At 42.7% G+C, this 26805-nt stretch overlaps 1 protein-coding gene across 1 annotated transcript in view; it reads left to right on the plus strand.

The window, feature by feature from the left end:
* Positions 1-26805, plus strand: part of LOC144674182 (gamma-aminobutyric acid type B receptor subunit 2-like) — a 585472-nt gene that overhangs the window by 370593 nt on the left and 188074 nt on the right. The window contains exon 11 of the mRNA XM_078535658.1: positions 7678-7785. Coding sequence (XP_078391784.1) covers positions 7678-7785 — 108 coding nt within the window. The remainder of the gene's footprint in view (positions 1-7677; positions 7786-26805) is intronic.

The raw sequence follows: 26805 nt of genomic DNA on the forward strand, positions 1-26805 counted from the left end.
CATGCTAAGGTGAAATAATATAAAATTCTGAATATTTAGTACAATCTTCACTATATAAAAAAAACCTCTCATTCAAGAAACCCCATTCAATACATTTAAATCTGTTCAAGTACTTGATCCCTTATAAAAACAAACATTTGTTTTCATAACTCCGCACCATAGACAGCTAACCCTTTAATAACCTATTCAAGCTGTCAATCAAACTGAACATACAACCCCCTCACTTTTTTGAATTACCCAGGAGCTTGGGGAGCTGATAGTTCCCCATTGTTTTCTCCAATACAACTCCTCAACCAATCACAGTCAACTTGCCAACCAAGCAGCACCTTTATCTCCTGTAGCATTGTTGTGATTGATTGAAATTTGGCATTCTTTTGTTTGTCTTGATGAGTGCAAGATGAAAAGCTTCTGCAATGTGTCTCTCTTTTCAGTAATATTAATAACTTATTTTCAAAATGTGTTCTTGGGATGTGGATGATCTTGGCTTGGTAACATTTATTGCCTGCCTCTAGTTGTCCTGAGAAGGTGATGGGCCTTCCCCTTGAATTGCTGAACTCCTTGTGCTGATGATCATAGGTAGACAATTCCAGGTTGTTGGCCAAGTGACAATGGAGAAATAACAGACACATGTCCAGATCTGGAAGGTGTCTGACTTGAATGGGAAGTTGCAGGTGATGGTGTTCCCAATATGATGCTGCTTTTGTACTTCTTAGAGGTTAGATATTGTGGGGCTTGGAAGTGCTGATGAAGTAAGTTTGGTGAGTTGTTGCATTGCATCTATACATACTAGTAAGCTAGTGATGAAGGAATTGGGTATTGGCTTCAGGTCAGGAGCATCAAGGTTATCGAACAAGCTAAGGATACAATGAAATGTTCTATATACTGAGCCACTGATATGTGATTTTAGTCTATCCCAGCAGCATGGAATTTAGAGGCAACTGTCTTCCTGATAAAGTGCACGGCTACTATTTTTTTTGAGGAAAAGAAAAGCCAAATCTCGGATTCATCGTAATTAAATTATGTTCAAGTGCCATCATTTCTTTTCACAAATTTCTAAGTTGCGAAAGATTTACCAAACTCTTAAGATGTAAATACAGGCCTGTTTTAATGTCTGGCTGTCAGCACAGACTCAATTTAGCACTTGTTGTGAATTTTTAGTGAACTTGCAGGAACTTTAATAATAAAATCAAGTGCAAAGTTATTTTATCCCACATTTGCTCTGAAAGATCGCTTTTAAGCATCATAATTACAGTTAATTGTGACTCCTGTCAGAACAGTAAGTACCTGAGATCAAATTTCCGCTATGTGTTTAGCCGATATTTTAATAGCTTTACTGAAATTGAACAAAGGATGATGCACTGTAAATCGTTCAACTAGAGCCCTTTCACTTGTCCTAAGATTGATCAGATAGCCATTTTAATAGGTTTGCCTGCCTTCTGGCACTTTCCGGTGGGAGAAACAAAGGAAAATAACAATCCTGGGGTGGTGGTGCAAGAGATCCCAATTTCAAACACGACAGTCCTGGTGAAACAACAATGTTTGTGACCCTGTCATAATATTTTGTGTAGATAATAGATAGTTGAGTTAACTATTGTATGTAGAAGTATTGTTATAACTGGCCAGAGTATCAAAATGTGTTATTGTGCTGTAATTTTTTTTTATGTAGCGCAACAATTTACAGCCCTCCCAGAAAGGGAGGTGATATCAGAATAGGATTAGTGAAGTCACAGGATTGTAATTGCAGTCATGAGAGATCAAGGGAAAGGGGAGAAAGAAGTGAAGTCTGCTGAAAATTTTGAGTATAACAGAGTTTGTCTGACACCTTCAGTTCCTTAAGTTCTTGAGAAAACCTTTTAATATTTCACCTTTAGAATTAACTAATTAAGTTTGGTTTTATGGTACAAAGCAGGAGGATCATAAATTGTTGTAGACATAGGATGAAATAGCCTATATTTTGCAGGCCCTCTTGGAATTGTTTCATAACCAAGGAAACATTTTTAACGGGGTAAACCCAAAATAGAGAAAAAAATAAACTGCATTAATTGAGGATGAACTACAGTTGGAAAAGAAAGAGCTTATAACTGGTTTGCCACCATTTATTGGCAACTGAATTAATTGGATTTGTTTTTGGCCAATCAATCTATATGATATACTTTATATTTCAACATGAAATGAGATACTTATTTCTCATGTAGATTTTATGTCTGCTTGATTTTGGAGGTTAGTGGCCTTTTTTATAATATGATAGAAACTACATATGCTCAATTTGTACCAAACCCTGTTGGACTTGGCAATATTTAAACTTGAGAACAATTTATTAACACAGCACTCTATTAACATGAGTCACAGGGCTTAACAGTGTTGAGAGCTTAACATTCATAATAACATTCAAATTAATAATAACCCATTTATCCTTCACCCTAGTTTATCATTGCTGCCTTTTTCACAGATAGAACCATAGAAAGGTTACGACACAGAAAGAGGCCATTCAGCCCATCGTGTCTGTGCCAGTGGTTACATGGTTAATAAGATCTATTATAAAATGTATTTTGGATCCAAGAGTGTGAGGTGTGATCTTAACATTGACAAAATAACTGTTTTTATGCAAAAGATAAAGTACCTCCTCAGTATCAAAAAAATGGAACGAGTTAAAAAGCTACGAAGATAGGTGAGAGGCAGAATAATTATGAAATTTGAAAACACAGAACGATCTACTGAATTTCATTTAACGTTAGATAACATCTGCTTCCCCTACTTACGCCAAAGCTACCAGTGTAAAAGATCAAAGTTTTTTGGTTATAGTATTCCCTATACAGGAGAGACAAAACCTTATGCCTCTGTGGGAAACTTGTTTTCACACCATAACCTTACTGACCTTGTTGAAAACGTAACTATTCATTTTGTAGACTTTTGGCTGTATCAAACTATCACATTTGCTAATTAAAACCAATTTTGTGTAATTAATTACACATAAAAGAGCTCTCCAAAGCTAAGTTACAGACTTAAATTTAAAATTTATTTTGTGAAATGCACATAGAAGTATTCCCCCAAGAGAAGTTACAGACTTAAATTAAAAATGAATGTAGTGTAATTAAAAGCGTTTCCATCATGGGACCTCAACTCACAACCCCTGGATTACAAGCCTAGTATCATAATAGTAGTCTACCAAATCTGTAAAGGCTGTATACAGTTGCAAAAGTTAGATTTTCCACATGTATTAGCTGTTTTTAGTTTTGACTAATTTTAGTTAAGTTGCAAACTAACTGTATGAAATTAGTGCTTTGCATTTCTTTGTGTTCTCCATGCTGCCCTGCTGACCTGTTTGAATTTGGTACAGCTGGTGGTTTACCAAGTTCAGTTCTCAAAGGTGCTCACTAATTGACAGACTAACCCTAAATCTGCCAACAAGAGAATACTACTAACCCCTGTCCCAAGAAATTCAAACAATCTTGTGATGTAAAAAATGATGTAAAAAAATGCTACCAGAAATAAAAATGGAACAAACAACACCGCTTGATTCAGGAAAGAAATAAGAACATAAGAAATAGGAGCTGGAGTAAGCCATTCAGACCCTCAAGCCTGCTCTGCCATTATCTGATTGTGGCTTTAAGTCCTTTATCCTGCCTGCCTCCCCATAACTCTTGACTCCCTTGTCAATTAAAAACCTATCTAACTCAATGACCCAGCCTCCATTCCTCTCTGGGGAAGAGAATTCCAAACACTTAACAGCCCTCTGAGAGAAGAAATTCCTCCTCACCTCTGTCTTAAAAGGAGCTTGTTTATTTGAAACTGAGCCACATCGTTCTAGATTCCCCCACAAGAAGAAATACCCTCTCAGCATCTATCCTGTCAAGCTCCCTCAGAATTGTAAATGTTCCAGTAAGATCATCTCTCATTCTTCTAAATTCCAGTGAGTACAGGCCCAACCTGCTCAACCTGTCCTCATAAAACAAACCCCTTCTCACAGAGATCAGCCTAGTGAACCTTCTCTGAGCTGCTTCAAATGCAAGTATATCTACATTAAGTAAGGTGACCAAAACTGCACACAGTACCCTAGGATTTTTGCCAATGCCTTGTATAATTATAGCAAGACTTCTCTCGTTTATATCCCATCCTCTTTGCAATAAAGGCCAACATTTGTTTGCCTTCCTAGTTTCTTTCAGTGCCTGCATGCTGACTTTTTGTGATTCATTTACAAGGATACCCAGGTCCTTCTGTACCATACCATTCTACAGTCTCTCCCCATTTAAATTATATTCTGCTTTTCTGTTCTTCCTACCATAGTGGGCAACCTCACATTTTTCTGCATTATGTTCCATCTGCCAACTTTTTTGACAACTTACTGAACCTACCTATGGGCAGAATTTTACAGCCCCATTTCGGTGGGGACGGGGCCGTAAAATGCGGCGAGACATTCTAAACCTCACTGACTTCGGCAGGAACGTAACATCCCACTGTGGTAAAATTCTGCCCTATTTCTCTTGCAGACACTTTGTATTCTCCGCACAACTTACTTTCCTATCTACTTATGTACTGTCAGCAAATTTGGCTACAATACAGTCGGTCCCTTCATCCAAGTCATTCATATATATATCATAAATTGTTGAGGAAGGGAGGTCTTGTGGTGCAGTAGGTAGCATCCCAGCCTCTGAGCCAGAAGCCCTGGGTTTAAGTCCCACTCCAGGACTTCATGCCCAAGGAAAGTGTGTTCATAATGTGGCCAAACAAGTTGAGTGTCAATCTTCAAATTCTCCCAACACATGCCAGTGGCAGGCAGTAAGAGCAGGAGAGATTTCCTAGTCAGTCATGAGATGGAAAGAAAATTGGAGCCTCTATCATCATTATTCATCGTTCCGGAGTACAATGTGTATGTAAAAGTGCGCATTGCCACAGAAACTCAGGGAATCAGTCGGTTGGATACTTGGTGTGGATCAGATTGGTGCCAACGGCAGGGGGTTCCATCCCCTTTCCAGTTGGGGCGGATTCAGGACCTGCCTCCTTGCCCTACCCATGGTGAAGATTGCGGCTCTGTGGGTCAGACCTGCCTTCGGACAGAGAAATGAAAAGGAGGAGGAAGAATTATTTAAGGCCCAGCACTGATCCCTGTGGCACTCCACTAGGTACAGTTTGCCTTCCTAAAAATGACCCATTTATCCCGATTCTTTGTTTCCTGTCAGTTAGCCGGTCCTCGATCCGTGCAGTCACTTCTTTTAAGACCCTAGAATGTAGGCCATTAGGTCCGGGAGTCTTGTCAGCCTTAAGTCTCATTAGTATTCCCATTGCTTCTTCTCTAGTGATTGTGGTTGTTTTAAGTTCCTCCCTCCCTTTTGCCTCTTGATTTTCTAATATTCTTGGGATTTTTTTTTTGTGTCTCCCACTATGAACCTCTAACCTGCTCTTGTAGCCACGGTATTTATATGGCTGCCCCAGTTCTGGTTCTAAGTCCCAGGATGTTGATAGTGGGGGACTCAGTGATGGTAATGCCATTGACTGTCAAGGGAAGATGGTTAGACTCTCTCTTGTTGGAAAGGGTCATTGTCTGGCACTTGTGTGGTAAGAAGTTGGGCCTAGTACATTACTCCGAGGAACTCCTGCAGCAATGTCCTAGGACTGAGATGATTGGCTTCTAACAACCACAACCATCTTCCTATGTGCCAGGTATGGCTCCAATCAATGCAGATTTTTCCCATTGATTCCCAATGACTTTAATTTTGCCAGGATTCCTTGATGCCACATTCAGTCAAATGCTGTCATGATGCCAAAGGCAGTCACTCTCACCGCCCTCTTGAATTCTTTTGCCCATGTTTGGACCAAGGCTCTAATTAAGGTCAGGAACTGAGTAGCCTTGGCGGAATCCAAAATGAGATCAGTGAGTAGATTATTGCTGTGTCGGTGCCACTTGATAGCAACGCCTTCCATCACTTTGCTGATGATCGAGGGGTGGCTGATGAGGCGGTAATTGGCTGGGTTGGATTTGTCCTGCTTTATGTGGACAGGACATACCTGGGCAATGTTCCACGTTATTGGGTAGGTGCCGGTGCTGTATCTACTGAAACAGCTTGGCCAAGGGCACGGCTCATTCTGGAGCACAAGCCTTTAGTATTCTATGTCATCTGAAAAGCATATATTACAAGCATATATTCATTGTTTGCTTTGACAAGTGGATCTTTAAAAGTCTAAAGATTGAAATGCCCTATTTATGTTCTCATTTCATGTTTATTGAGCCAATCCTCACTCCCATTCTTTCCCCTTCGACTCTCCTCTGGACGACAGTGGCCCATGTTGGGCTTTGGTTCCAGAGGCAGCACTAGTCTTCAGCCTCCTCTCCCAGTTAACTATTCTTCTTCGTGTGTGAGCCTAGGCTCTCGTATTTATAGTACAACTATGGGGGCCATCTTAGTTGAGCCCATTTCTGTTCTTAACAAACATACAAATGTACACAAAGCCCTCCCTGTAAACATTACCTGACAGTAATTAGAAATCTGGAAACCTGTCTGAATTTGTCACCATTTTTTTGTGCAGGGGCAATGCAGATAATTATGGTCCAGCTGAAATCAGCTAACCCAGAGCAGATCAAGAATTAGATTTTCCTGGTCTGTGTGACTCAGTACCGCACCATGCAATGCATTTACCCACAGAACTATGGAGACATAGCAGGGATAGATTCTTCACTTGAAAGAGTGCTTCACATTTCTGAATTATTATTTTTTTCAATGGCAACTTTTTTCTTACTGTACAATTTCTGCCAGTGCTCCATGTCAGGGCTGCTTTTTGTAAAGAACTTCTCAATGATGCTTATCTTTTTGTGCAGGCTATTCACAAGATTCACCTGATGGAAATAAGCATTTTTATGTTAAATAGCCTTTTCCAGAATATCCGTCTCATTTTGGGGTCCAATTTATTTACTTATTTATTTTGATTTTTCCACTCATTCTGATATGTTTTTTTGAAAATTGACTTCAGTGCTGTAAAACAATATCAGAGAATTACATTTAGTTCAAGCAGTTGTGTTGTATCAAAGGAGTATGCCAAGATCATAGTAGAAAATTTACCTTTTTCCAAAGGGCTCACGAAACAATTCTCACAAATATGATGAGTACTTTGTTTTTAAGGAAAACATAATGAGAAATCATGTTTCTGAGCTTGTTATGAGATACTAGAATGCAAACATTGATCTCCTCAATGACAGTGAAGGCATTTAATTGTTTATTCTTATCAGGTTAATACCCTTGCTAACATATTGGAGCTTACACTTTTACATGATTATATCCCATGCTGTAATTTCAGGTCATTGTCTTTAACCTGTCTTATAAATAATACTATTTGCTAAGAATTCCTAACAGACTAATTATAAAGATGAATCATTGGGACAAACCCATATTTCTCAATTCACATTAAAGGACAAGTGGAAGGCAAAATAACAATGCACTTAAAAGATAAAGTTGCATCACTCTTGATTCCTGTGTAAAGTTTGGTGAGTAGCATGCAGAACGAATGAAGCAAGTTTTTAATTTTGGGTGAAAGTTATAATAGATTTTCTGATTATATATTTTTTAATTGAGTGAAATACTTTAAGAGTAAATTATGTTCTATGATCATAAACATTAGCTGTTTTGAGGGGCAATTAAAGGATATTCTTTATTCTTTATCCTCATTCATCTTTTTCTTGTCATTCAGGTTAGAACCTGGATTCTTACAGTCGGCTACACCACAGCATTCGGAGCCATGTTTGCAAAAACATGGAGAGTTCACGCCATATTTAAAAATGTGAAAATGAAGAAAAAGGTGGGGAACTGAATACTCACAATTCAATTCAATCTGTAATAATATTCCAGCAGATTTCCTGTGGTGCTACCTACAATAGATCAGAAAATATACTGTTTTATAAAGCAATTAGCATTATGTAGTACACAATATGTTGTTATGCAGTTGTGTGAACCTTAGTCCGTCCCTTTAAGGTAACAAGTTGCAATTGCTGTAGTCATACACCCTCTTAAGTCAACTCGAGATTAGACAGACTCTTTTTTAATACTTCATTTGACTATCCTAAAGTCAACTGGAAGATATTTTCTGTTGCTAGGGATGTTTCCCTGCACATTAGAATATGAATGGTTTCCTTTCAGTTTTGTATACTTCTATATACTGCAACAGATGGGTTTCTTAAAAAATGTGTCTGTGTGTGTATGTGTGTGTGTGTCTTGTGGTCAGAATTCAAACAGGCTTGTGAGTTATTTGGTACTTGTCAGTAATGACTATCTGGTATTTTTAATAGGTAATGCTATAATGCCTGCCACTGTGTCCTTCCACCAGTGTTGGGATGTGGCACATGTTCCCCATTATTTTACCTTATTAAATTATTTTTTCTTGTTTCCCAGATTAGTAAATTAGTTTTACAGTGCTAATTTAATATTAAACATTAATTCCATTCATTTTTTCTCCACCTCTTTACTCCCATTTATACTCTGTCAGTCAGCCAAGCTCCGTTCTTATTTCTTCCACAATAGCTCATTCAAAAAAAGCTGTTGTAACCTGCTCTTACTTCCTTGCTGGTTCTTTCAAACTATGTTTGTGTTTCCCTCTGTGCTGCTGTGCCTTACTGTGTTGTCAACTCTGCTTCTTGAACTCTGCCTCTCGTCAGTCTTCCCTGACACTTCACTCAAGGCACAAAAGGACAAGCTATTTTCAGCCATCCTAGCAGCCACTCCTGAACTCTACCATCATTTGTGCCCTATTTCCTAACTCTGCCCCACCAAACCGTTCTTTGAGAGCTAAATGGGATAAACAGGCATTCAGATTATTATGCATGACCTGGTAATACGAGGAAGTATGCCAATGTGCTTCCTGCACATTTGAATGATTGCTGCATGCTGAAGGCTGTGGAGGAAGTGGAAAGTAGGAGAGATATCTTATATCTGATGGGACCAAAAGACCCAAACACAAGGCTGAAGAATGTGCACAACAAAGAATATGCACACCAAATGCTTTGGGTGCATTGGAAAGCCTGCCAGAAGGCCTGCAGTCAGTGTCCAGGAGCATGGAGGTGTCCAGCACCATGTCGGCACAAAGCTTTATGCAGAGCTTAGAGCCCAACCTTTCCTGTTTCGGAATGGTGGCCAACTCCATTCCCACTTTTGTTGACCCAACTATGATGCAGTGTTTGATGGCCAATGACATGGCTTCCATGACAACACAAGCAGCAGCCACTCAGAGTCTGAATATTGGTGTTGTCATTATAAAGGTTAGCTGGCTGCCATCATGGCAGTGGATTACAGTTTGCAAAGGGGCTTACAGGCTATCTCAACAGTCTAGCAATCTGTCCTCCAACACATGACTATGATTGCTGAGGTGTTGCCCTGGGGGAGTGGCAGTGGCTCCATGAAGCATGAACCCGTTGTCGTCTCACAGGAAAACAGCCACTCCCCCAGCAGCCATGCTATTGCCTGTCAGTGGGCCAGCCCAGACTGCTGTCACTCAGCAGCGCTCGAATTGGAAAGGAATGATGTCAGGACTCCAAGGGAGAGAGCTGATTGGTAGGTAGCGGGTAAGTTGTTTTTTTCCACTTTGAAGTGACGTTACAAAAGGTAAGATTCTCAGTATTTGTTTTTTTTAAGAAAAACTAAATAGTTTTCTACTTGGCTTAAATCTAAGGCAATAGTCTTTTATTTAAAAACAACAAAATGTATGGCAAGGGAGCTCAGTCCCATGTGTTGTACAGCCTGCAGCATGTGGGAATTCTTAAGACAATCCTTGCAGTCTGGATGACCACATGTACAGGAAGTGCCCCCGGCTTGACCAGCTTGAGCAACGGGTTTTGAAACTTGAGCATCAGCTGGAGACACAGCGGTAAATCCACGAGGCTGAGGGTTACATGGATAGCAAGTTTTTAGATGTGGTCACTTTGCAGCTTAAGGAAGTGCAGTCAGAGAGGGAATAGGTGCCCACCAGTCAGAAGAAAGGAGGCAGGTAGGTAGTCAGGAAACCCCAGAGTGCATCTCACTCAAGAATCATTTTTCTGTGTTGGAAAATGAGGAAGGTGAAGGTTCCTCTGGAGAGTGCAGCCAGAATAAAGTTCACGGCCCTCTGGGTGGCTCAGCTATGGGGAGGAGTAAGAGCGCAGGTGCAATAGTGGTGGAAACTCAGTAGTAAGGGGGTCAGACAGACGCTTCTGCGGCCATAGATGAGACTCCAAGATGGGGTGTTGGCTCCCTGGTGCCAGGGTCAAGGATGTCACAGAATGGCTGCAAGGCATTCTGAAGGGGGAAGGCGAACAGTCAGAGGTCGTGGTTCACATTGGTACCTACAACATAGATAGAAAGAGGGATGAGGTCCTGCAACAAGAATTTAGGGAGCTAGGTAGCAGATTGAATTGCAGGACATCAAAGGTTGTATTCTCTGGATTTTTCCCTGTTCCACGTGCTAGTGAGTATCGGAATAGGAGGATAGAGAGGATGAATGCGTGGCTGTAGAGGTGGTGCAGGAGGGAGGGCTTTAGTTTCCTGGATCACTGGGTCTGTTTCTGGCGAAGGTGGGGCCTGTACAAGTCGGACGTGTTGCACCTGAACCGGAACGGGACCAACATCCTTGCGGGGAGGTTTGCTAATGCTGTTGGGGGGGGTTTAAACTAATTTGTCAGGGGGATGCGATACAGAGTGGAGGTACAGTAGGGGTGATGCACAGCCAAATATAGAAGAGAAACTAAGTCAGTCTGGAAGGTAGAGCAAATATAGATCTGTTAAGGCACAAGTGAATAATGCAAGGCTGGATTGCATCTATTTTAACGCAAGGAGTCTTACAAGTAAGGCAGATGGATTGAGGGTGTTGATTAACACATGAGAATATGATATTGTTGCTATCACAGAAACATGGTTGAGGGAAGGGCAGGAATAGCAGCTCAATATTCCAGGGTACAAAGTCTTCAGGCATGACAGAGGGAGGTATAACAGAGGAGGTGGCATTACACTATTGATCAAGGAGTCAATTACTGCAGTAAGGAAGGATGGTATCTTAGAAGGTTCCTCAAATGAGGCCATATGGGTAGAACTTAAAAACAAAAAGGGGGCAATCACTTTGCCGGGAGTGTACTGTTGGCCTTCAAACAGTCAAGGGGAGATAGAGGAGCAGATATGTAGGCAAATCTCAGAGAAGTGAAAAATAATAAGGTAATATTAGTAGGAAATTTCAACTTCCCCAATATTAACTGGGATAGTCTTAGTGTGAAAGGCTTAGAGGGGGTGGGATTCTTAAAGTGCATCCCGGAGAGCTTTTTGAGCCAGCATGTAGAAAGTCCTACAAGAGAAGGGGTGATACTGGACCTAATTTTAGGGAATGAAGCCGGGCAAGTGGTAGAAGCGTCAGTGGGGGAGCATTTTGGGGATAGTGACCATAACTCTGTAAGTTTTAAGTAGTTATGGAAAAGGACAAAGATGGACTCGAAATAGAGGTCCTGAATTGGGGGAAGGCCAATTTCAATACGATAAGACAGGATCTGGCCAATGTGGGCAGGGAGCAGCTACTTGTAAGAAAATCTACATCAGACCAGTGGGAGTCATTCAAAACGAAAATAGTGGGAGTTCAGGGCCAACATGTTCCTGTAAAGCTAAAGGGTAGGACCAACAATTCCAGGGTACCATGAATGTCAAGGGATATAGAGGATTGAGTGGGGCAAAAAAGGAGGCTTATGGCAGATAAAGAGGACTGAAACTAGGAGAAACCCTAGAGAAGTATAGAAAGTTTGGGGGGGGTTGGGGTACTTAAAAAAGTAATTAGGATAGCGAAGAGGGGACATGAAAAAACACTGGCAGGCAAGATAAAGGAAGATCCCAAGGCATTTTATAAATATATTAAGGGCAAAAGGGTAACCAGGGAAAGAGTAGGGCCCATTAGGGACCAAAGTGGCAATCTGTGCGTGGAGCTGGAGGACACAGGTGAGGCTTTGAATGATTACTTTTCATCTGTGTTCACTATGGGGAAGGACAATGTCGGTGTAGAAATCAGAGAGGGGGCACTGTGATATCCTTGAACAAATTAGCATTGAAAGGGAGGAGGTATTACCGTCTTAGCGGGCTTAAAAGTGGTTAAATCCTCAGGTCTTGATGAGATGTACCCCAGGCTGTTATGTGAGGCAAGGGATGAGATTGCAGGGGCTCTGACACTAATTTTCAAATCCTCTCTGGCCACAGGAGAGGTGCCAGAGGACTGGAGGACAGCAAATGTTGTACCATTATTCAAGAAGGGTAGTAGGGATAAACCAGGTAATTACAGACCAGTCTAACATCAGCGGTAGGGAAACTATTGGAAAAAATTCTAAGGGAAAGGATTAACCTCTACTTGGAGAGGCAGGGATTAAATCAGGGATAGTCAGCATGGCTTTGTCAAGGGGAGATCATGCCTAACAAATTTGAGTGAATTTTTCAAGAAGGTGACTATTTGTGTAGGTGAGGTTAATGCAGTTGATGTAACCTACATGTACTTCAGTAAGGCTTTTGACAAAGTCCCACAAGGGAGAATGGTCAAGAAGGTAAGAGCCCATGGGATCCAGGGCAATTTGGCAAATTGAGTCCAAAATTGGTTAAGTGGCAGGAGGCAGAGGGTGATGGTCGAAGGTTGTTTTTGCGATTTTTGTGACGAGTGGTGTACTGTAGGGATCGGTTCTGGGACCCTTGCTGTTTGTAGTGTACATTAATGATTTAGACGTAAATATAGGAGGTATGATCAGTAAGTTCGCAGATGACACGAAAATTGGTCATGTCATAAATAGTGAGGAGGAAAACCTTAGATTACAGGACGATATAGATTGGCTGGTAAAATGGGCAGCTGGAATTTAATCCTGAGAAGTGTGAGGTGGTGCATTTTGGGAGGACTAACACGGCAAGGGAATACACAATGAATGGTAGGATCCTAGGAAGTACAGAGGATCAGAGGGACCCTGGTGTACATATCCATAGATCCCTGAAGGCAGCAGCAATGGTAGATAAGGTGGTTAAGAAGGTATATGGGATATTTGCCTTTATTAGCCAAGGCATAGGATATAAGAGCAGGGAGGTTACGTTGAAGCTGTATAAAACACTCATTAGGCCACAGCTGGAGTACTGTGTGCAGTTCTGGTTATCACACTATAGGAAGGATGTGATTGCACTAGAGAGGGTGCATGGAGGATTCACCAGGTTGTTGCCTAGGCTGGAGCATTTCAGCTATGAATAGAGACTGGATAGGCTATGGTTGTTTTCCTTAGAGCAGAGAAGACTGAGGGGGGACCTGGTAGAGATATACAAAATTATGAGTGGCATAGATAGGGTAGATAGGAAGAAATATTTCCCCTTAGTGGAGGTATCAATAACCCGGGGGCACAGATTTAAGGTAAGGGGCAGGAGGTTTGGAGGGGCTTTAAGGAAAGAAAAATTCACCCAGAGGGCAGTTGGAATCTGGAACACACTGCCTGAGGAGGTGGTAGAGGCAGGAACCCTCATAACATTTAAGAAGTATTTAGATAAGCTCTTGAAATGCCATAGCATACAGTGCTATGGGCCAAATGCTGAAAAATGGGATTAGAGTAGATAGGTGTTTGATGGCCAACACGGACATGATAGACCAAAGGGTCTGTTTCTGTGCTGTATAACTCTATGACTCTATGACTATGAAGCCTATACTCATTCTGCCTGTTACCTCTGGCAAGGAGAGTGAAATGTCATGATCTCTCTTTGAATACAAAGTGTCAATGGTCTCCCTTTCACTACAGTGGACAGCAAACTGTGAGATGTAGCAAATATGTCCAGCTTCATTCTGAAAAGAATCAAACACACAAGTGTTCATCACCATAATCACTTTGACAGCCACTGGCAATGTCCATGCCCTGTTCTAAGGTTACGTCTGTGGCAGCAGCAGATAGCAGATGTCAGTGAGGACATCCTCACTGAAGCACAGACGTGTCTCTCTTGGCTCCCATCCTCCTCTCCCCTCCTCCTCCTCCACCCATCCTCCTCCACCTTCTTCCGCCAGCTTGTCCTACTCTGCATGGCCTCAGTTCATTCTCCCAGTCATGTTGCACTTCAGATAGCCAGGTGGTGAAGGATAGAATTGAAGCATTGTCTTTAAGTACTTAAAAGCTTGAATTTAAAGGGCACACACTACAAACATACACTACCTAGCCCAACCACCACAGGTGCAATCTGTTCCCATACTCTTTTTTGGTAGCCATTACCAATTAAATGTCACATTTGGAAGGGGCATTACTGCCCCAATTTCCCTATATATGGAAGCACAAGTAAATCCTGAGTACAACTAAACACCCAATTAATATACAATTAACAAGTTATGCTATATTCTGCTAGTGCATTCATGTCTGAGAACAACTAATTTATGCAGAAACTTTGAACCAAGATGTCCTTCAATATCTGCCACACCACTCCGTGTGGACTTTGGCAACTTTGAATAACTGTAAAAAGTACCAAAACCTTGTAGGACTGTGGCAAAAGCCAGAAGAAATCAACCAATGACTAGCTTGTAAGTAGCTCATGACTTAAATAGTGTTGGTGAGGGACTGACATCTGCCTTTATCTTGTGCAGAAAGGTTTCACATCTGAGTGACATGAACACTGCTCATGAGAATGAGCCGTAGGCAGGGAGACATTCTTGGGAGTTTATTGACAATAGTGAACAGTACGTACAAGTGTTTAACACCCATGCCCAGGCTATGCAACTATATCTTCTGAACTTTCCTAACCCTGCTGCTATGTCTTGGTGTTCCCCAGACATCCACAGTGGAGGCGGAGGCGGAGGCAGCCTGCTGACTGTTATGCCCTGTCCGTGATGACCTTGGCGGGCTTCCTCTGGGCGGCTGCGACTTGGAGGGCCCCGGCCTGCTTTCAGGGTCCTGCTGTGTGGCAGTGGCACCCTCCTCGGCCTGTGGAGCTGGAGTTGCTGAAGTCACAGGAAGAGGGGATTCAGATGGGCTGGACACTCTCGGGGTCACCTGGATGGATGGCCCTGGCAGGGGGACACCTGCTGATCCTCCTCCCTATGGATAACCAATGATCCCATGCCCTTGAGGAGAAGGGATAGCTGGAGTGAGATCGCACTGCCCTGCAACCCACTTGCATACAAACTGTTGGAAGTCAATTATGGCATCAGCGATGGAGTTGAGCCTGCGTGGCGATGCAGGGGTGACTAAGTTCGCCATGGCGGCCACCACCTTACCAGTGTTGACCTTGGTGCATTGGCAAGCCGGCGCTATCACCTCGGCTTGAAGGTGGACGGACTCCTCCATTGTGCCTTGCAATCTGAAGAGTGCAGCGGACATCCCTTCCTGATGTTCCCGAGCTTGCCTTTGCAGCTCCAGCAACTGTGACAGGACCGAGTCCAAAGGCTCGTCATCTGACTCGGACTCAGCAATTTTCTGGCCTCGAGCAGACCTCTGAGTGTCAGACACCGGGGAAGTTCCTGCCGCCACCTGCTGTAGATCAGACAGTACGATATGCTCACCAGATTGTGATCCCGAGGCTACTCTAAAGCTAGGTCCCACTGAGATGTGTGTCTCTGCGCTGGTGGAGGGAAGGGGTTAGCGCTGTGGTGGGATTTCAAGCAGGGTGCCTTCAGATTCCTCTTCAGAGGTTTCTTCGGGGCTTGGTTGGAGGTCCTGGGTCATGGACTCTGTCGGCTGTTCGGCAGATGTGCCTGCAGAAGCAAGGAGAGATAATTAGTGCATGGCAGTGGCCTGTGAAACAGGACACATCACTCACGGCATGGTTATCTGATGGGTGTTGCACTGCCGGACCCTCACTTGGTAGAGCAGCGCCGACCTCACCGTCAGCACAGGACTGGTCCAGGTCATCACCGGCCAGCTGGATGGCTCTATTTTCAAAGTCCGTGAGGACCTTGATTTCAGGCATTCCTCCACCACTCTGTGACCTCTCCCTCTTGTTGTGTGCCAGCTTGTCCTGCATGAATACAGATTGAGAGAATGTAGGCAGGACATCTGCCAGGCCACATGATAAGTATGCATGGCCTGTGTTGGTGCTGAGTGGTCGAAGAGACAGGATGAGGACAATGAGGATGTGCATGAGAGAGTGAAAGTTGATGTCCCTTGAACTGGCAGTGAGTGAGGGCCCTGTGGATGTGTGATGGGTTTGTGAGTGTGTGAGTTGAGAGTGTGAGAAGATTGATTTACCCTGGCAGAATGGAGGAGATCATTCATCTTCTTGCGACACTGGGTGTCTGTAATCTTTTGAAGAGTGTTGGCACTGACCACAGCTGCCACCGCCTCCCAAACCTGATTGACCATGCTGCTGCCCATCTTGTGGCCAGAGAGGGGTTGGAGGACATTGCAGCGGGCCTCCACGGCATCCAAAAGGCGTTCCAGTGATGCGTCACTAAACCTGAGGGCTGCAGTGTTTTTTGCCTTTCATGGACATCTTCCCTGCAGCAGTCGTGGGCTGGGAGCACTGAGATGTGTGTGCGCGGCTGGACTTTAAATATAGCACCTGTAGTGATGAAGCAGCGAGGTGAGGGCGTGATGGACGAATCAGAGTCTGCCCGCAATGGAAACAGCGTCTTTCCTGGGAATCCATAAGTAATGCGGCAAGTTTGGGACGATATGGATTGAAACTCACTATCACACACAAAGCCGTTTTACCTGCCCGCTACCGTACTTAGTGCAAATCTGGGATGAATCCGCCTGTCATTTTGTGCTGCCTTGGTGGAAGTGTTCCGGTCTTTCCTTATTGGGGGCTTAATTTTTGATGCATGGTCTTCTAATTGTATGTACCTTGTAAATGTATGGTCATAAGTTGATCCTCTCTTAGTTCCTGACTCTGATTAGTATTCGTGTCCTGTAATATCCATTTCAATTGTGACCTAGTATCTCCCAGTTTCTTATTCACTGCTGCTAAATCTATGCTATTTACCAGGGATGCCTCCATATTAAACACTGTTACCATGTTATTGATCAGCCCACATCTTTTACACCAGGACTTGTCCTCCTTTCCTGAATGTGAGGATTCTGAATCGTCACTATGGGTCCTGTAATCACCACTATTCCGGACCCAAAAATTATCCAACTTCCCACATCAAAACTTCCATCAGCCACTGAGTTTCCCTTTTGCAAAGCTGTGGCAGCCCCAAATCGATGAAGTTCAATATGACAGTGACTGTCTCATGGTGAACATCATGATACAACACTATACAGATGGGGACAGTGACCAAGCAAGTTCACTGGTCCTCCAGCTGAGGTGGGACAAGATTAATCCTTGGCACCCATTTCCCTGTGAGATGGGTGTTTGGGTGTTGGATATTTAGTCCACTGGGCTAACAGTCACACTACACCCATCCGTTAAAACTTTCTCACACACATGGATCCTCAGTCCAAAAATTCCTCCGACCAAGCACCTGTCCATTTTCTCCCATTGTGCTAACCATTCCTGTTGTGTTATGGTTTTGGGCTGTTTGGTTTCTTTCATTTTTCTGCAACCGAGCTTCATTTGTCCCACACTCTATGCACAATCTGTGGCCTTCGGATATCATTATGGTTAATTTGTACAATGACTCATTGAAGCATGGATCATAGGCTCGCGTGGTGTCATTAATCTCTCTACCAGAGGCCCACATAGTTTCCACTCTCAATCCTCCATTTTTTGGACAATGGGATTATCCTCATTGTTTCCCTTTTTCCCACCCTTTTGAGAGATATCATATAGTCCAATCCCAAATCCATAACCACCACTTTCCATCACTGTCACAACTCCACCACAAATCAACTTATGGGGACAGTAGCCCATACTCTCGCATGGAGTAGTACAGATATTCATCAGGACCAACGGGAGTGCCCAGTCCTTGAAGTCTTTCAGTTCCTTCTTCAGCTTCCCAGATGATTGGGCATTATGGGAAATATGTAGCTTTCCTTTTACTCCTCATAATGTCGAGCCTCCATGACCTGTCTGGTGAAATGAGTTCTCTGGTCATGATCCACTTCCTTCTGCAGTCCTCATCTGATGAATACTTGCTTCACCAACACCTTAGCTGTGGCCAAAGCAGTGTTTGATTTCAAAGGGAAAGTCTCTACCCACTTAGAGAAGACATTGACCAGCACTAGGCACTATTTGTTCCCCCTGAGGTAGTGGGCAGTGGTCTGATGAATCAATTTGGGCATATTGCCATGGACCTTCCACCCAGCTGGTATGACCAATGGGGCTTTCTGCTCTTGGGGACCAGGACTGTTAGCAGCACATAGCAAGCTGTTTGCACAATAGTCAATTACAGTCTCTCTCAAGTGGGACCACCACCCAACTTCCACCGGCCCCAGATGTCCAACCCTTGGGCCTCCATGTGCCAATTGCACAAACTGCTCTCCATATCCTTCTGGCACTACCTGTTTATTCACTTTGAAAAATATTCCTCTCTTGTCAGTTCCTTTCTCTGAGCCTCCACCACCATCATCCTGAGTGGAAAGGATCCCAAGGGGTGCATTTGTCTGCTCCCAATTTGGCTAATTCATTGCCCTCTTGTTACCATTCCACCAATGCTCTGTTATAGAGAGGACCTTTACTTTGTGTGTATAGTACTAATCCTGTTTTTCCCTTGTAGCTTCAAGGATTATGTTTAGCAATGGTGTTCTGGTCAATGGTCACCCATCAGCTGACTTAAACCCCCTATGCTCCTAAATCGCCAAATATTCAGTGCACGAATTGCAGGTAAGCATAGAATCAGAGCCTATGGTATAAGGTGGAGGGAACTCAGTGGCATGATTCTCCACACACACTACTGTTGCCAGTTCGCCCTGTTGGGTGGTCAGCTGGGGGGCAATATCAAAGAAAACTCCACCCCTGCCTTGGGGTCATTAATTCCACAACCTGTTCACCTTTCTCCCTTAACCACTGAGCTGAAGTCATCCACATATCCCCTTTGGGTGAATTCCACTCTTTAGTCCCATAACTGCTTTCCAGGCTCCCTTAACTGACCATAAATGGGACATTCCTTGGAAGGCCATTTTGACTGCCAGCTGAGTCTCCTATAGCCACTGTACCCTGATTCAGTTGATCCCCAGAGGAGAGCCCACAAAGGGATTCTTTGACTGGAAACTGTACCATCCCTTAACCGTCCATCTACAAGCAGTCTAATGGGGGTATGGTGGGTCAACAAAATCAGCCCCTGAGCCCATGTGAACACCTGGAAATACTTTAGGCTCAAAAATTTGCCAAGAGAACTCACTCACATACAGAGTACCCCTTTTCTACATCTGTGAGGACCCTGGACACATATGAGAATGGACTTAATTTACTAATCATCTCCTGCAATAATACTGCACTCTGTCTTCCATTCATGGCTGCAGTTTCCTGGTAAAATTTCTTCACAAGATCCACAACTCTCAGTGCAGGGGCAGTCTGGAGATCCTGGCCTGAATATTTCAGATGGCGGGGTTCCCCTCCCTGCCATCCGAAGAATCGGCAGGGAACACAAACCCGGAGATCCCGAGTGCCTCGCAGCCATTTCACGCTCGAATGAGTATTAAGTGGCTGCAGGCAGGACTTCCACCCCTCACTCTGCAGGAACTCAAGCCTTAGAGCGCTGCTAGCCAACCTGATTGGCCGGCAGCTCTCTTGTCCCTGCAGTGACAGGAGCTGCAGTGGACAGAAGAGGAACTTCAGGAAGATGCCTGAGATTTTCGGGGTCCCAATCAAGAAGGCTAGGGAGGTCCTGCGGGGAGTGGAAAGTGGGCGATTAGGCTGTTGGGAGGTAGGCCAGCAGGTTTGTGGGGGAGAGAGGTCCAGTGGCCACTGGACCTTAAGGAAGGGGGTGCCCTCAGTTAGAGGGGGGCTACTGCTGGAGGCACCCCCCTCCCCCCCCCAACCAACTCCCTTGCTATTGTAAGACACATGACTATCTTGAGGCCAAATGTCTTTCCCTTGCTTTTTGCGTTGCTTACCCTGGGAGTCTTCCACAGGGGGGTGGCCTTTGACTTCATACAATTTCCCTTTTCTCTTTCCTGCTCCCCCAGCATCTTTCTTTACCTCAGAACAACGCTCTGCCTCAAATATAAGGGTCATCCTCTTTAACACTTGCTGCTCAGTTTGATCCCAGTCAGGTTGTACCAGGCACTGAGTTGGGTCACGATGAATGGAAGACTTTTTGATCTCAACATTCACAGCCAATACCTGCGAGGCTTCCCATCAAGTTTATTTCCAACCAAGACTACACTTTGTCTCCATTCATAAATGGGACATAAGCAGATGAATGCATCTGGGGGCTCCACAGGATTCTGTTTCACATTGCTCACTTGTTCATATGGGGACCCCACAAAATTGCATTCCTTACAGCCTCCCCTCACTGAACTGTTTTCGATAAACTGTAATATATTTCTGGCACCAACACTTTTACATGTTACACGTCACTCCACTTATTTAAGTCCACCTCCTGTCCTATCACAGCAGACATGATTGTGGGGTCGACATCTTTTCCCAAATTCAGGACACCCTTCACCATGTCAGCTAATTGTTTGTTAGTATAGAGGATATTGTTTGTTAGTGTAGAGGACCTCGTATGAATATGTGTAGCTTCTAGCAAGTGTAAGTGAGCCACATTGCAAGCCCTACTGATAAACTTAAATTGGTTGTTAGTGTTCTTCATGACACTCTCAGGACTGTTCAAGGATTGTTCAGCAAGTGCTACTCAATCACAAAATCACATTTAATGTTAGACATTATGTTTTGAGTTCATTGCATCTCTTTTGAATAAACAAAAGCATGGGGAACATAAGTGCCTTGGTGCATTTGCCATGGTAACAAATCGACCAATCAGAACTGATTTGCCAACCAATCAGCACCTCTTTTCTCATGCAGTATAAATTGTTGTACCCTTTGAAAATGGCATTCTTGTGTCCATCCTGATGAGTGCAAGTGAAAAGGTTTGACAGCATGTCTCTTTTTCAGCAATACTCAAGTTCTGTACTACCAAGCGACAAATTGGTAATTAGTGGTCTAGTACTAGAAATTCACCATTTTAGTTGCCAGATGTTTGTAAAAACCTAACTAGTTTACTAACGTCTTTGGGGAACAGTAGATGTCAGGCTGAGATGTGATTTCAGCGCTGCACTGAGATAGACTCTTAAATGCCCTTGGCTAATAAGAGTGGACATTAAATGCTGCCGTGCCATTGTCAACTGCCTCTCAAGAACAAAAAGAACTTACAACCAGGCTTAACTTGGTGGCAGGAATGACAAATGGAACAAGTTATGCAAAAAAGTGACATAATTTAAGAAGAAAATCTGACCTCACATCACGTAAAATGTATTGAGGAAAGAAAAGCAATTTCATGCAAATTTTCAGGAAGGCAATGTTGATGGTCTTTTAATCTCTCACATTTTTCTAAAGTGAAGTACACTTGCCAGACACAGCTAATCTGGAATTAATAACCACAACAAAGCTGAATCTTTTCACACTAGGGCAAATTGTGAATTTCTCTATCATTAACACTAACTTGAATATATTAACATGCGACTATTTTGATCATGGAGTTAAAACTGTAATCCTTTCACACCTAGTCAACACCATTAATACAACTCCTGCCCTCTTATTATCTCTCACGGGAAAGTGCTGGAAATATATCGCAAATCAGCCAGCATTGTAGACAAGACAGGATGATGTTTCAGGTACCAACTTTGTCCGCAACTGAAAGAGCCATGTATTGTTAAAAGAGGAGAAGGAGGGCATAGATATTTCAACCAATTAATTGTTTGAATGATTTACAGCCTGAGAAAGTAGATTGTAATTCTAAAGGGAGCTTCTGCTCGAGTTATCTTTGTTCTACACCCTGGTGAAATGGGCAGACACATGGCAAATTACACATTTTGGAATGAAAAATGCAACAGGAAAGGCAACATAAACGAAATGATATAATTTTAGAAGGACAGAGGGACCTGGGGTTCAACTACATAAGTCTTTGGAAATGTCAGGTGAACTTGAGAAGGCTGTTAAAAAATCATATGCGATCCTAGATTTTATTAAATAGAGTATAAAAACAAGAAAGTTATGGTGAACCTTTATAAAACATTGCTTAGGCCTCAGTACCCAATTGTGCCCAATTCTTGGCACCACACTTTAGGAAGGATGTCAAGGCCATGAAAAGACTGAACAATTACTAGAATGGCACTGCAGATGAAGGATTTCAGTTACGTGGAGAGAGTAGAGAACCTGGGATTGTTCACCTTAAAACAGAGAAGGTTAAGGGGAGATTTAATAGAGGTGTTCAAAATTATAAGGGTTTTTGTTAGAATAGATAGGGAGAAATGGTTCCACTGGCAGGAGAATCAATAAGCAGAGTACACAGATTTAAGATAATTAGCAAATAAATCCAGGGTTGAGATGAGGAGAGTTTATTTAAGCGGTGAGTTATTATGATCTGGAGTGTACTACCCGAAACTTTCAAAAGGAAATTGCATACGGACTTGGAAAAGAGAAATATGTGCTGCTACGGGGAAAAAGCAGGGAAGTGTAGCTAATTGGATAGCCAGCAAAGACACAATGTCATCTGGGATCTTCAGCTTCATAAATAGATGCATAGCTCTTGTGGTTCAATGGTATTGTCCTTACCTCTGAGCCAGAAACTTTGGGTTCAAGTCCTACTCCAGCACTTGATGGCCATGGAGGATGCATTCATAACATGGCCAGACAGTTTGATTATCAACCTGAAAATCCTTCCAGTGCGCCTCTGGCAGGGGGTAAGAGTGGGTGTCTCATGGTCAGCCAGAACCATGTGGTAGCTGCAACCCAACAGCCTCCCCATATTAAAAGAATCCATGCGCAAGCTCTTGCCATGGGCTGCACTCCGTGGCAAGCGTCCTTCTCACTTTGAGGGACTATCAGAGAGAAATAAAGGCATTGAGTACTAAAGCAGAGAAGCTAAGCTGAAGTTAATGGGCTGGACACTTGGTGCTGGTCTCCCTTCCATCCCTCCCCCTCTCCCCACTGCGGGTAAGATTCCAGGGTGGCAGAAGGAGCCACTTAATGGCGTTAATTAGACCACAGGTGAATGGCCTTCTGCCACTGGTAGGCGCTGGAAATGCTGGCATGGTACCCAGTTTTACAGTGGAGGCCATATCTATATCTATGGCCTATATTTCAGAGACATTGTTATTGATTTTGAAAGGCTCTCCTTTCCCTGTATTCATGGTTATTTTGGGAAAGCTTTCAGAATTAGGCAGGGAAAAGTTCAAGGTTCGTAATCCTAATGCTCATCTCAAATCATAAGAGATAGCTGCATTATCATGATCTCATGAGGACTCCTGCATTGTATCTGGTTAGTGTTTTATTTAAAACAAACATGCAGAGTAAAAATATTCAATTATACCAAAGTAGTAATAAATATTTAAACTGCTGAAAAAAGACATTTTGTCAAAGCTTTTTGCCTTGCATTCATCAGGACAATCACAAGAACACCAATGTCAGGGAAAGCAACAGCTTTATACTGTATGAGAAGAGAGTGCTGATTGGTTGACAAGTGAACTCTGACTGGTAGAGATGTTGCCATGGAAAATGCACCAGTTAATGGTGGCTGACAGTTAACTGCCAAGCATTGTTTGAAACTTAAACCAGGCAGCTTGACTCTGATTGGTCAAGGCATTGCCTAGATGAATTAACCTCAGCAAATGGCTATCACTTATTTTATTTAGCTGAAACAGGCGCAACATGCGTAAATGGTCTTTCTGTCTGTAAAGAAGAGGCCCCTGTGTATTAATATATGTAGTTTCCAGAACACACAAATGCACCACACTGTGGGCCCGATTGACAATCTTAAATTGGTGGTCAGTGTAAGTTTTAGCACACTGAGGATTATTTAGCAAATGTTGTCCAATTGCTGAATCACATCTAGTGTTGAAGACTATGTCTTGAGTTTCACAAGAACGGGCTGGTTGGGTATGGTCTGTACCTTCCCTATTGTGAACAGTGAAAGGGACATGCTGTTTGACACGATCCACCAGTTGCAAACAGTAAAAGGGATATGCTGTTTGATACAATCTGCCAGTCTTTTAACTAGCAGACCATATCAAAAAGCATGTCCCTTTCACTGTCCACAACAGGCAAGATACAGACAAAATAAGTGATAGCCATTTGCTGATTCATTCCTCAGGGAAATGCACTGACCAATCACAGTCAAGCTGCCTGGTTTAAATTTCAAACAATGCTTGGCAGCTAACTGTCAGTCACCATTAACTAGTGCATTATCCATGGCAACACCTCTACCAATCAGAGTCCACTTGCCAGCCAATCAGCAGTCTCTTCTCATACAGTATAAAGTTGTTGCTTCCCCTGACATTGGTATTCTTATGATTGTCCTGATGAGTCCAAGACGAAAAACTTCGATTAAATACCCTTTTTCAGCAATACTCAAGCTTTGTACCACCAAATCACTAAATATTTTTACAAATAACTGGAATCATCCACTTAGGTTGACAACAATACCAATGCACCCAGAATTTCAATCTGCGTTTCGTCAGCCTGCAATGTTTCCTCTAGTCATTTTATTGAGCAATGGAAAATCCCAGCATATATTTTTAATAAAGTTTAGTTTCTTAATGAGTAACTACATCAAAGGTTTTAAATGAAGAATGTACTTTTAAGGCTGTCCAAAAACACCTTAAGTATAAAATGTGTGATGAGCTTGCAGATTCCACCTTTGGTTTATTTTTACGTAAGAAAACAGAGTTTCAGTGCTTTGAGTGCTGTGTCTACAGTAACTGCTCAGAGTGTCCTGTGATTATAATTACACTGCTTACTCAATCTTTCCCTGAATGCTACAGTGGCATAATTTTATATTCTATCATCCCTTGTTGTAATTTTCTTTCAGATTTTAATGGTGCAACATGAAAAGGTAGGGACGTTAAAAGATCTTCTGCTTTTGGGCCATATAAAGGATTTCTTCAGGCGATTAAAATCTGTGCCTGGCCTTGACACTAAACACACTTTACAGATGCAATACATCAAAATTTTGCAGCTACATGCACCTCACCTTGGATAACATTTATTTCCTGAAATAACAATAACTTACATTTATGTAGCACTTATAAAGTTGAAAAGCATCCCAAGGTACAGTATGTCACTTTTGCCATTGCCTTTTGTTAACTACTGGCTGAAAGCAGAAGAAGGAACTGGAAGTGGGAAATATGTGGCTCATAGGGTTTCTGGAGCTCTTCTGCTGAAGTTACAGTGGACGCTGAAAAACCGCCACAGAAATTCACCCATTAGACTGAGTGGATATTTTTCCCAGAGGAGTTTTCAAGGAGGAGGCAGTCATACTTGTGAATGCTGAGGCTGTGCCTTTCCAGAATTTACCACCAAGCAAAAGTAAGTTTCTTGCAGTTAAAGCAGAAGGGTGTCACCTCACATTCTCTTGCTTTTCCCAAAGAACTTCAGAATAAACTGAAGATTGAATTCTTAGAAATTTATTCCCACAACTGCAACTTACTTTTTTGTAGCACCTGAAACATGAAGAGACAACCCAAGGAATTTCACAGATAAATGTAAGGAAGAAGACCAATCCAAGAAAAGGTGATCCAAGGTTTGATTGAAGAGATGGGTTTCGAGAAAGGTTGAATGAGGGAGAGAGACAAGCACAGTTTTAAGAAGAGGGTTTTAAATAGTGGTGCCATGGTGGACGAAAGGAGAGAGGAGCATGCGCATGAGTACAGTATGCTGGATTCAGTAATAAGTTTTAGGCAAGTTTACAAATATGCAAATATATGAACCAGGAGTAGGAGTAGGCCACTCAGCGCCTCAAACCTGCTCCGTCATCCAATAAGATCACAGCTGAAAAGTTTGTAACCTCAACTCCACATTCCCACTTACCCCCGATAACCTTTCACCCCCTTGCTTACCAAGAATCTATCTACCTCTGCCTTAAAAATATTCCACCGCCTTTTGAGGAAAAGAGTTCCAAAGACTTACAACCCTCTGAGAGAAAAAAAAATTATTATTGTCTCTGTGTTAAATGGGTGATCACTTATTTTTAAATAGTGACCCCTAGTTCTAGATTCTCCTACGAGAGGAAACATCCTCTCCACATCCACCCTATCAAGACCCCTCAGGATCTTACATCTTTCAATCAAGTCACCTCTTACTCTTCTAAACTCCAATGGATACAAAGCCTAGCCTGTCCAACCTTTCCTCATAAGACAACCTGCCCATTCCAGAAATTAGTCTGGTAAATTTTCTCTGAGCTGCTTCCAATGTATTTACATCCTTCGTTAAATTAGGAGACCAATACTGTACACAGTACTCCAGATGTGGTCTCACCAATGCCCTGTACAACTGAAACATAACCTCCTTACTTTTGTATTCAATTCCCCTTGGAATAAACTATAACATTCTATTAGCTTTCCTAATTATTTGCTGTACCTGCATACTAACCTTTTGTGATTCATGCACTAGCACACCCAAAACCCTCTGCATCTCAGAGCTCAGCAATCTCTCACCATTCAGAAAATATGCTTCTTTTTTATTCTTCCTGCCAAAATGAATAATTTAATGTTTTCCCACATTATACTCCGTTTGCCAGATCTTTGCCCACTCACTTAACCTATCTATGTCACTTTGTAGCCTCCTTATGTCTTCTTCACAACTTACTTTCCGACCTATCTTTATGTCATCAGCAAATTTATCAATCATACCTTCAGTCCTTTCATCCAAGTCATTTGTATAAATTGTAAAAAGTTGAGGCCCCAGCACTAATCACTGTGGCACACCATTTGTTACATCTTGTCAACCAGAAAATGACCCATTTATGCCTACTTTCTGAATCCTGTTATTTAGCCAATCTTCTACCCAT

The sequence above is a fragment of the Cetorhinus maximus genome, chromosome 3 (assembly GCF_964194155.1).
Source record: "Cetorhinus maximus chromosome 3, sCetMax3.hap1.1, whole genome shotgun sequence".
Taxonomy (NCBI): domain Eukaryota; kingdom Metazoa; phylum Chordata; class Chondrichthyes; order Lamniformes; family Cetorhinidae; genus Cetorhinus; species Cetorhinus maximus.